A 12,298-nucleotide genomic window follows, 5' to 3' on the forward strand; every position below is an offset into this window, starting at 1 on the left:
GGATGTAGAAGAATAAGGGATAGAAGGCCTTGGAAAACCATGCTTGTCTAGATAGTTGAGTATAGACTCTTTTTCAAGGTCTGTAGTCTCTTGTAGGTATACACTGCTTTAGAGACAGTTTAGTGTAGGTCAAATCCAGGCCACAGGTGTATTTTACTTGACTTACACAGTGATCTAAATTTTTGAACAATTGCTAACCTTTTAAAATCGGATGATTTCACAGAAAAATCAGGTTTATGAATTCTAACCCTGTTCTGTTCCCCCACGCTCCAAAGACTGTCGACACAGGTTCTGCATTTTTTCCTGGCAGCAGTTGGCTGAAGCACAGGAACACCTGTACCCTTTAGACAAATAAATACTCTGGAGTTCACCAAAGTCCCTACCACTCCCTATTGTTTTCCCCAGCCTGAGGTCAAGTGCCATTTGCCATTTGTCATTGCTGTGGTGCTGTCTTTCTTAGGCCCTCATTTGTAGTACTTGCCTGACAGTTGTAGGGTTTTGAATTTGCCATCTCTAAAGTATTGAAGAGTGTGGTGATACCCTGAAGTGGTTAGACTGGATTCATGTGTTGATTCCATTCCAATTTAACTTTTGTGACCTTGGGCAAATTACTTACCTCTTTGGGACTTAGTTTCCTCATTGGTAAAATGAATAACAATACCTTCATCTTAGGGACTGTAACAGACTTTATACCTCTGTAAGTGCTTTTATGTATAGGAAAAGCTAAGTAAATATTAGCAGTTATTATTATTATTCCAACTACTAATGTCTTCATCATCATAACCTGTGTAACGTGGAACGTGTTCCTGTACCGTGCTGTTATGGTATTAACCAGAACAAAGAAAAATCTTTTATATTTTCAGAATAACCTTTTTTATAATCTTATTGTAAAAAATAAACTGCTGTTACCTATTTTTATATAAATTTGAAAGTAAATACTTTTTTTAGGGTTCTGTTAGAGTCTCGTAGAAAATCTAAGAAGATTACAGCCAGAGGGATCTTTGCAGGTGCCAGAGTGGTACGAGGAGTGGACTGGCAGTGGGAAGATCAGGATGGAGGAAATGGACGTAGGGGAAAGGTAAAAATTGTTTTTGATTCATCATGTTATTCTAGAATATTGTATATTCAGTAGATTTTATAACTACTGTAGTTGAATCTCTTGGCCCATTTTTTTAATGCCAATAACAGTTTCTTAAGTTTTCATTTTTTTTCCCCCGGAAGAAAAAAGATTGTTCCTGCTCTGTTGTACATATTGGCGTTCCGTGAGAAGGTTGTAGGGTAGATTTTACCTTTCCACTTTTAGGCTTCATGTGGCCGTTTTGTTGCCCAGAATGCCTTTCTGAACATCCTGTTTGGGCTAGTCCTCCCTAAGCAGTATCTCATGCTCTTGATTTTCTTGTTATTAAAACTTCATTTGAATGTACTTGTTTTATATTCCATTCCCCCAAAGGTCTGTTTCTGAGGGGTAATAGGCAGCTACTTTGTTATTCAGTCCACTTAACTCTTTACCCTTCTCAGGAGGCGTGTAGAGCTGTCTAGGGGTCAGTTATAGCAGTTATTCTGAAGGGAATTTTGTACAGCCTCTTTAACGGGCTGGGGTAGCCAGAGGTATTAGGGTGAATGGGTTGTTGGTTTTACTTATTTGGATTTCCTGTTGCTTTTGCTGATGATGCATTCGTTGATTCAGTCAGTCACATGTTAAATGTGTATTCTCTGTGTTTTGCTAGATGTACTGAAATGAACAGCATTTCACGTTTGAGATTTTGAAGTCAATTAATATCAGTTCTGTTACCTTCTTTAAAATATTGCTTTTAGCATTAAGGAATGATGATTTTAGAGTCTCTGTCATCTGAGGAACTCTTCCTAGGAACTCGAAAGCCTCTTTTGTACAACTTGGTGCTATATAGATTCTTTTGAATTTGAGATTTTTAAACATTTTGTCAAATGGATGTTTTCTAAATTCAGAGTATTGTTATATTGATTTAATTTCAAGTAATTAGGTCTAATTTTAACGTTTGGAAGTCGGACAGAAATATTTTGGCCTATATGTTTTAAGTACTTTGATTTTTATTAAGGAAACAATGTTTTTTTTTTTTAATTTAGTAAATATTTATTGAACACTTAGGTGAAGGATTCTGTTCCAAGCATGAGCGTTATGGGAATAAACAAAAGAGGCAAAATTCCTACTCTTCTGAAACTTATATTCTAATTAGGGGAGATGGACAACCAGAAATATAAATCTGAATTCTGTGACTGTAGTGTGGCCTGTTGACCAGCAGCATTGGTGTCACCTGAAAGCTTGTTAGAAGTATAATAGGTAACAGGTCCCTTTCCTCCTAGACTTTCTAAATTAGGATCTTCATTTTTTTTTTTTTTTTTGAGGTACGCGGACCTCTCACTGTTGTGGCCTCTCTCGTTGCGGAGCACAGGCTCCGGACGCGCAGGTCCAGCGGCCATTGCTCATGGGCCTAGCCGCTCCGCGGCATGTGGGATCTTCCCGGACTGGGGCATGAACCCGTGTCCCCTGCATCGGCAGGCGGACTCTCAACCACTGTGCCACCAGGGAAGCCCCAGGATCTTCATTTTAACAAGAGCCCTAAGTCATTCAGATGTACATTAAAGTTTGAGAAGCACATTTCTAAAAAGAAAAATAGACCAGTGTGAATTTGGGAAAGGCACCACCTCTGGATGGATGGAGTGATGTGGGGACATGCTTGGCAAGCCAGTGGTAGAGAAAAGGTACCCCTTTGAGCGTGGACACAGGAACAGCCTTGTCCCCGTGCATAAGGTGTTGGTAAGTGGAGCTCAGGCTGGAGGTCAGCCTCTATTCTCCTCCTTGGCAAGGCCCTTTGTGCAGTTAACAACTTCTGTAATCATAGCAATACTGTGTCACATAGGATGTATAAAATGTATGTTAAAGCTTAAAGAATAGTAATAAAATTTTAAAAAGCAAACTTTTTTTCCTAGTCTACAGATTAAAAAATAGAATTTTATGAATACCTTTAAAAGCCTTCTGTTTACCCTTTCCCAATTGCAAGCCCTGCAAAAACTCATTAGTGAGTCCTGGGAAACACAGGAATCAGCACGGTCAGGACATCAGGCAAGGCAGAAGTATGGGCCAAGTGCAGGACACTGGACAGGAATATGGTCAGAGGACATGAGTTACTATGCATTTTTTGCTTCTAAGCTTACCATGGTCCACCTCAAAGTTTTAGGAGTGGGTCAAAGCAGAATATTCTGTGGGGTAAGATGAGAGACCTCAGTTGATTTAGGTGGCAGAGAATAGGGGGTGGAGGGGAGAGTGGGAACCTCATCATTACATAGTCCAACAAGCCAAGTACAGTGGAGAATTTGGGTCAGGCTCACTCAGGCAGTGTGACCTTAGGTTGATAAAATGGTGCAATGGCAGTGGGCATCTGGGTGATAAGAGCCTTCAGCATGTCTGGCCTGTGAATCACATGGCTACAGTTCAGACAGATTGCCCTTGATGCCTGGTACCCAGCAGTCATCCTGGCAGCTCCCTTTGGTGGATGCCCTTGCCTCTTTCCTGGCTGGATCCCATGTTTTCTTTTTTTTTTAAGCATTTAAAAAATTTCTTATTTATTTAATTTATTTATTTTTGGCTGCATTGGGTCTTCGTTGCTGCATGCGCACTTTCTCTAGTTGTGGCAGGTGGGGGCTACTCTTCGTTGTGGTGCACAGGCTTCTCATTGTGGTGGCTTCTCTTGTTGTGGAGCTCGGGCTCTAGGCACATGGGCTTCAGTAGTTGTGGCACACGGGCTTAGTAGTTGTGGCACACAGGCTCAGTAGTTGTGGGTCGTGGGCTCTAGAGCACAGGCTCAGTAGTTGTGGTGCACGGGCTTAGTTGCTCCACGGCATGTGGGATCTTCCTGGACCAGGGCTCAAACCCGTGTCCCCTGCATTGGGGCAGGTGGATTCTTAACCACTGTGCCACCAGGGAAACCCGGATCCCATGTTTTCTGTATCCCATTACATCATCTTACTTAGCTTACTCTTTCCTTTGGTGGTGTACACGTTCTAATAATGTCTTTTGCAAGAGTGCACAAGAAGTAAATATTTTAATACTTTCATTCTAAAATTGTGTTTAACTTTACATTCTTCCTCACGCTTAATTTTATGGTCAGAGGGCTGGGAAAAATTTTTTTTCATCAGCTTTTCAAAAGCAGTTGCAGCTAAAGTCTGAAGCCACATAAATGGAACTTTCTGGATTTTTCTTATATTGGCACTTCTTAGGGGGATGAAAATTAGGCTTTCTTGAAGCTTTGAGTCATCAGTATTACATTTTTGGTTTATTATGATTTAATACTTGTTACATTTTAAGAACAAAATGAAAAGTAAATGAAACCATCTTACACATGTGACTCTAAGTGAGGGAACTTAATATAATAGGAAGTCTTCAGGGTAACATTATTTAAGCACATGTTTGAGATGAAATGTAATTTTTGTCTGACTCTTTTTGACCATGTGTGTGAATGAAGAAAGTTTTTAAGCCTTCCTGTGCTGGCCAGTCTTCAGTGCTGGCTGCTCTGTCCCAATCCTCTTTTCTTATCTTTTTTTTCCCCTTGAGGGTTCAAGATTCCCACCCCATTCTCATTACTACATGTTCTCAACAATATGGCTAGTATGAGCCATATTAAGGGGTATAAACCAACCTAGGCTGATGTAATACTGATACACTCTATGGCCTACCATGTGCCAACATGTACCATGGTTTTTTGCTTTGCACCATGGCTTTGGCAAGCATGATGTAAGGTCATCATGGAAGTGTGTAGTGTATTCTTAACTACCTACGTTAGTATTTCAAGACTGTTTTCATTTTGCAAATGCTTTCGAATATATGTTGATTATTTCATGCAGGTACGCTAGATATATTTTCTTCTTTTAAAAAAACTTTATTATGGAGAATTTCAAACATACACCAGAATAGAAAGAGTAGTATAACAAATTCCCATGCACCCAACATCCAACTTCAAAAATTATCAGCATTTTAAAAAATGCCATTTATTTGTTGAAGAAATCAAGGTTCTTTGGATTTGGCTGATTGATTCTTTATGATATTCTTGAACTTCTTCCTCTGAGCCCTGTATTCTTATAAACTAGGTGTTAGGTGTAGAGACATGATTAGATTCAGGTTCAGGTTCAGGTTTTTTTGTCAAGAGTACCTCATCAGTTGTGTGTGTACTTTCATTGCATCACATCAGGAGGCATACAAAGTTTGATTATCCTACTGTTGGTGACGTTAAGATTGATCAGTGCAGGTATTGTCAGTTTGATCCTTTACAGGGTTTCTCAGCAACCTTTTACCTAATGGTTTTAGCAGCCATTCCGCACATATTTCTTAATCAGAATTGAAAGTATGAAATTAATGTAGTTATCTTCTTATGCCTTCCACTTTCCTCCTTGATTAACCAAATCATATTAACAAATGAAGGAATTTCATTTAGTGATTCAGAGCTTGAGTAATGAATTTGCTTATATCCCAAGTAATTTGAAATTTAGGATGAATTTGATTTAAAGTTTGTAGTCTTTGTTTTTTAGTTGGTCACATGCTTTTTTGTCCCTCTCATAAAAACACAGAGTTATTTAATCTAGCATTGTATTTTTAAAAATGAATGAAATAGAATCAGACTATATTAGAATCAGAAGGGATTTTTTTTTGCTAAAAATTGCATGTTTCACTTTAGAGTGTTAGAAACTCTTGCTTTGGAAGGTTATACAGTGGTTGTGAAAATCAGAAAGCAAAGCATGGCAGTGATGGACTCTGCATTCAGGATGGTAGTTACCTCTGCTGGAAGGCAGGAGGGTGTGATTGATGAGAGGCATGCAGGGGAATTGAAAAGTACTGGTAATATTCTTTTTCTTAGTCTGATGTTCATTTTGTTTTTTATTCTTTAAAATTTACATATGATATATTTTTATAATGTATAATTTATTTTAAAATTAAAAAGAATAGGGACTCTCTGGCAGCCCAGTGGTTAAGACTGTACGCTCCCAGTGCAGGGGGTATGGGTTTGATTCCTGGTCGGGGAACTAAGATCCTGCATGCTGCACCATTCGGCCTTTAAAAAAAAAAAAAATTAAAAAGAATAGATAGACTCATTTACTAACAATTTGAAATGTTGCTCAAATATTTGATTAAATTTTAAGCATAAGAACTTTTTATCTCTACAAAAGCACCATAAAATACGTAGCTTGCAAAACTATTTCTTTAGTACAGGGTGAAAATTAAATGGTCATTATGTATCTTATTTGAAATAGTCTGTTTTTAAGGGCATACCTTAAAAATTACATTTAACATCAGCCTGGCATTCTAAGTAACTATGTAGCGTGGTTGATTATAAGTGTCAGGGTGGAGAAGAGTAATGAGTTGCGCATGTGCGACTTCCCATACTGAGCTGTAGACTGGTTCACTTGAGAATACCCAAGTTTAGTGCTTGTTGTGCGTCAGTTTTGTGTAGTTGATTCTTGGCCCTTAAGCAATAGCAACTCCAGTATTTTATTTTATTTTTTTTTAAAGTATTAAACACTCTTACTAATCAGCCTGCTGGTGTGTGGGGCCTAGAGATTGTGTCTGGGTCTCCACTGCAGTCACAGTGTTTCAGCTTAGATGGCCTGCTTTTTGGGGCAACTGAGGGGTGCTGCTGGAGGAGCCAAGTCACTCAAGTTTTCTTTAAACTTGGCCTTTGAGCCTCATGCTTATCAGCGTTTAGCTGACCAGAGAGTTGGTTTACCTTGAATTTTTCAGGATATTTGGTCAAAGATTTTAAATTTTGTATCAAAGAATAGGTTTAAAAGAATACACTGTTGTTAGAGGGAATCCTTTAAGAGTGAAGATTTTAAATTTTGTAATGAATTATGTATTTTCTGATAATCCATCACTGTAATAATCACTAAGCTTCTGTATTTACAATTTCTACAGTGGTTTTAGAAATTAGCTTATAATATTCTGGAAAATTGTATAATTCTATATGTTAGAAGTGACATATATTTGGTAAATAAGTATTTTTCATGATCCTGTTACACAGGATTGTAGCTGAAATATTTTTAAAGATTTAAATATAATTAAAAGAACCAACCTCTCCTCTCCTCTTTCAAAATTTTTTTTTTCCTCAAAAATTTCCCTTAGGTAACAGAAATCCAAGACTGGAGTGCATCAAGCCCACATAGTGCGGCCTACGTTCTCTGGGACAATGGTGCTAAGAACCTTTACAGAGTTGGCTTTGAGGGCATGGTAAGTGTAAGAACCACAAAAGCTGAAAATATTGGACGGGTGAAAGAAGGGAAGTAAAAATAGCCCTTATTGTATTCTTCCATTTTTTCTTTTGTCATCTCCTTTTGTCAGAATACAGCCATCTGAATCATGAGTATGCAATTGGAGGGAACATCTGTAAAGTGAGAATTTAATACAATAGGTGTTAAAATTATTTTTTAAGGAGTTTTTTCCTCTGTATTTTTATTTTTATTTTTTTGCGGTATGCAGGCCCCTCACTGTTGTGGTCTCTCCCATTGCGGAGCACAGGCTCCGGACGCGCAGGCTCAGCGGCCATGGCTCACGGGCCCAGCCGCTCCGCGGCATGTGGGATCTTCCCGGACCTGGCACGAACCCGCGTCCCCTGCATCGGCAGGCGGACTCTCAACCACTGCGCCACCAGGGAAGCCCTGTATTTTTATTTTTATTTATTTTTATTATTATTATTTTTTGCGGTACGCGGGCCTCTCACTGTTGTGGCCTCTCCCGTTGCGGGGCACAGGCTCCAGACGCGCAGGCTCAGCGGCCATGGCTCACGGGCCCAGCCGCTCCGCAGCATGTGGGATCTTCCCGGACTGGGGCACGAACCCGTGTCCCCTGCATCGGCAGGTGGACTCTCAACCACTGCGCCGCCAGGGAAGCCCTCCTCTGTATTTTTAAAGTGTAGTGTTGATGATTGAAAATGACTGACCTAGAAGCACTTTGAATTACTTAAGTGCTTAAGGAGCATAATGGTAGTTTTTATTCAATGGATTGTCCTGTATTTCTGCATGTCATGGATCATTATTCAAATGTTGACCTCAGCTATTTAATTTATAGAGTGTAATTAAATATTATATTAATGCTAAAATATTAATGTCTTTTATATCCTTTCCACCTTGAATACATTTTTCATTCAAAGAATTCTAAAATTTCATTTTTTTTTCCAACTCTTATGCTCATTAGGAGGGGAAAAAATATCCCACTGTCCCTTTGCCTTAATCTATTCCTTTTATACATAAAAGCGAGCCTTGTGAATCTAGACAGGTAGTTTACTCGCCAATTTTTACAGTTGTATACAGCATTGGTCATTAGTTTTTCATTATTATCTTCATGCCTCTCCCTGTTTTTAAATTGGGAATTTTTGTAGAATTCCAACTGATTATTAACTTGCTTCAAACGAAGCTTTACATGCTGTGTGCGCTCAGGTACTTATTGAGTAGTATACATATAGATTGATCCCATTCTTTTTTGATGGCTGAGTAGTATTCCATTATATGGTTATGCCATTGTTTATATAATGAGATTTCTGTTGATGGGTATCTGGGTTTTTTTTTGTTTTTTTCATTGTTGCAAGCAGTGTTTCAGTAAGCATCCTTGTGCATATGCCTTTATACATTTATGGGTATATTTCCTTAAGATAGATTCCTAGAAGTGGAACCAGTGGGTTAAAGTATCATATTAAAACTGCTTGACCCATGTCTCCTTGGCTAGGATTGAACTAAATGTGAGCTATAGCGGCAAAGGAGGCTGTAAAAGAGAGTTGGGTTGGGGTGTGTTTGTGTGTGTATGTGTCTGTATAAAGGAGTTCCTTTCCTTAATATAGTATGTATGTACTGATCACTTTATACATGTATATGGTACTGTTAGACACTTTTAGGTAATCTGTTTCTGAATTTTCAGTCACGCTCAAGGTTGCTCTTCTAAGTTCACATTTCCTGTACTTTTCATTATACCACAACTGCCTCCCCATTCAAATACTTAAATACTTTCTTATAAAAGCTAAGTGGGAAGGAACTTGAGTTAACGAAGTTATGGTAAAGTAAGGACTAAAAGTGATATAAATAGGAAATTAACTGGACAAGGAATCAAAAGACTGGATTTGGTTTTTTCCTTTTCTACTTTCTGACTATTTAGTTTTGGCTAATTTCCTTTATACAATACCTGCCTTGTATATCTCATAAAATTGATTAGAAAGATCAAATGAGTTGAGCTCTTTTTTGGTAAAAATATCTTTAAAATGGAATATGTTATGTACTTTTGAAATATGAGATTTTTGTTTTAGTTCTTTTTTTCCAGCATGTGTTTTTGAAAGTATGATAATGGTAAAGATCCAGGCATTTTAATGTTGAAGTTTAAAAGAAATCTTAAAGTGTGACCTATCTGAAGGTCAAGTTTATAGTTTTTGATGGGTGTTTTTGAAAGCAATGTTTAGTGTGACTATTAACCGAGAGCTACTTTTCACTTCTGCTGAGGATATGTTCTAAATGAACATTTTTGCGTATTTTAGGTTTTAAGCTGTAGTTGAAGTTTTCAAGGGTGATTTTTCTGCTTTCTTTTCTTTTTCTTAGTCTGACCTGAAGTGTGTCCAGGATGCCAAAGGAGGTTCTTTCTACAGAGATCATTGTCCTGTGCTAGGTGAGTTAACAGGCTAGAGAAAATTTCTAAATAACGGGTCAGAGTTCATGGAATCGGAAAAGTGTTTAAATTGGGCTTTAAAAAAATTAGTTACCATTAAAGCTTTTTAAAGACATACTCTTTTGGTTTTATTTTGTTTTAAAGCATTTGTTCTTTTTAATTTATTTAAACTCTGAAAGAATTGTCATGACTTTTTGGTATAATTGATATACCATTTATATGGCATACTATATTTGAAACTTTTGTCTTTTAACCATAAACTTATATTGTTGAAAAATTTTGGGTTATATGATCAATGTTATATCTCTTATACTACTGAGAATAGGACCTAACAATTTAATGCTTATAAATTCCTTAGAATTTCTGTAAAATTTCTTTGAAAATATAAGAACAGCTCTAAGATTAAGATAATATGGTAAATATAATTTCATGTATCATTAAAATAAAAAAAGAACAAGAAAACCAAAACTAGTTTCATTTTATAGATTCTTCATTGTTGGCAAGATGAACATTTACCACATTCTTCTGATTAAACCTTTAGTCTCTGAATGCTTTCCTTTCTCATGTGAACGCTCTGTTCCTCTTTCCAAATCATTTGATTTGCCTTATTGCCCAAAAGTGCTGTTCTCTTCCAGCATACCTAATTTTTTTAAAAAGGAGAATGTAGAAGAAAATCTTACGGTTTTGAGGAGATCATCTCTTTCTCTTGCTTTCAGAAACTTTGTTTTGTATCTGGGTTTTACAAGGAAAGTGTAGAATCAGCATACCCATTTCAGATCCCTCAGCATAGTATTTTATGATCATGAATCCTTTATCCCATAAGTAGTTTTGCAAATAATCTCAGAAATGGGCTTTGAAATATTTGAAAATGCTCTTTAGGGAAAAATCACAAGAACTATTTGGTAACTAATAACAGTAAGCCCTTCAGAGGCAAAAAAATTCCAGGGTTCTCTTTCATATACTTTAGTTAGTTATGTTGGCTCTTCAGCAAGTCATCCAGGCAGAAAGGTGAATATTGTCAATGCTCAGAACTTTGTGTTCTGATAGATGGTTGCCTAGTCTTCTGTGGATTCTGCCCCTGTTCAGTCATTGTTGTAAATCATTACATTATTTCTGGTTTTGAGTCTGTTTTCTTTTCTTTCTTTTTTTTAAAGCTCTCTAATTCTAGAATTTGATACTCACAGTATATTCTCAAAACATTTTAAGATTAGATAGTAACTAAAACTCAGATATCTTGGGCTTTTTCTTATTTAAAACAGTGCAGTTGCCTGTTGTTGCTGTGATTTTCCTTTTCCTTTGTCAACTCCCTCTGCAATTATAGGTGAGCAGAATGGCAACAGGAATCCTGGTGGATTGCAGATTGGTGACCTGGTCAATATAGATCTTGACCTAGAAATTGTACAGTCTTTGCAGCACGGTCATGGAGGATGGACTGATGGCATGTTTGAGACTTTAACTACAACTGGAACTGTTTGTGGCATTGATGAAGATCATGACATTGTAGTACAGTATCCAAGTGGCAATAGGTTGGTTATATTTTTTAATTTTCAGTAATGGCAAATAAAGTTAGTATATAGAGGAAAGAGCCTTAAAGAAAGCAAATAATGTGATATAATAAAACCTCTTACAGCTAACTCTTCAATAATAGATGAAAATCCAGAATATGTTGGTAAAGTGGAGGGAAACAAGTAAGAACAGTGTATGTGTGTGTGTGTGTGTGTGTGTGTGTGTGTGTATGTGTATATATTTATATGAATATATTTATGATTCAATGTTCTGTGCACTTTTTTTTTTCCTTTAGGGGGCAGAATACATTGTATCAGTATTAGGTCCAAGTATAGCTAAAAAGTTCTGTGTTCTGTTGGACTGCATCAGTCTACCCTGAATGAACGGGATAACAGTAAAACTCCTCTGGCCCATATCTCCAGCGTCATCTCATGGTAACACAGCTCTGCCTTGCCACAGACACCTGTGCACACACTAATGCTTATCAGCCACACAGCACTGCGTGTGTTTCCTCACTTCTGTAACCTTTGCACACACCACTCCTTCCATGCAGAATACCCTTTCCTCCTTGTCTCCCTCCTTCTCTGGATTAACTCCTTTGCCTCCTATAAATATTGAACTTTTATGCTTACTTCCTCTCTCCTTCCCCCCTCCCTGGTACATGCATACGCTATTTATCTGTTTAGGTCTCCTATTTACTAAAATGGTTATTTATTTGGTCTCTGGGTTTCGTGTTTCTTGGAGACTGGGCCTGTGCCTTTTATTTATTTGTCCCTAGGGGCCAAAATATATCCAGTTTACTAGTATGTTTACAGTATTTTAAAGAAAAAATTCGGTAGTTAAATTGAATAGTTGTCAAAGCTTTATTACTGACATGTACATAAAGAAACTAACTCTCTGAGATTCTTTAGGGGAAGGATTATATATGAAATAAGAAAAATTAACATTAAGTTGCTAACCACATTATAGAATTAGCTCTAATTGTGTTTAAATCTTAAGGATACACGTGATAATATCAAGAGATACACAAAAAGCATTTGCCAAAATCCAACATCCTTCATGATAAAAATACTAAATAAACTAGGAACAGAAGGGAACTTCTTCAGCTTGATAAAGGACATCGAT

General features: G+C 37.3%; 1 protein-coding gene across 1 annotated transcript in view; it reads left to right on the forward strand.

The window, feature by feature from the left end:
* The window catches only part of MIB1 (MIB E3 ubiquitin protein ligase 1), a 118,450-nt gene that overhangs the window by 20,236 nt on the left and 85,916 nt on the right, over window positions 1–12,298 (forward strand). Inside the window, exons 3-6 of the mRNA XM_022586811.3 lie at window positions 949–1,078; window positions 7,148–7,252; window positions 9,601–9,667; window positions 10,989–11,193. Of these exons, the coding sequence (XP_022442519.1) occupies window positions 949–1,078; window positions 7,148–7,252; window positions 9,601–9,667; window positions 10,989–11,193 (507 nt within the window). The remainder of the gene's footprint in view (window positions 1–948; window positions 1,079–7,147; window positions 7,253–9,600; window positions 9,668–10,988; window positions 11,194–12,298) is intronic.

The sequence above is a fragment of the Delphinapterus leucas genome, chromosome 14, assembly GCF_059928025.1.
Source record: "Delphinapterus leucas isolate spDelLeu-1000000601 "Yukka" chromosome 14, BTC_Dleu_Yukka2, whole genome shotgun sequence".
NCBI lineage: Eukaryota > Metazoa > Chordata > Mammalia > Artiodactyla > Monodontidae > Delphinapterus > Delphinapterus leucas.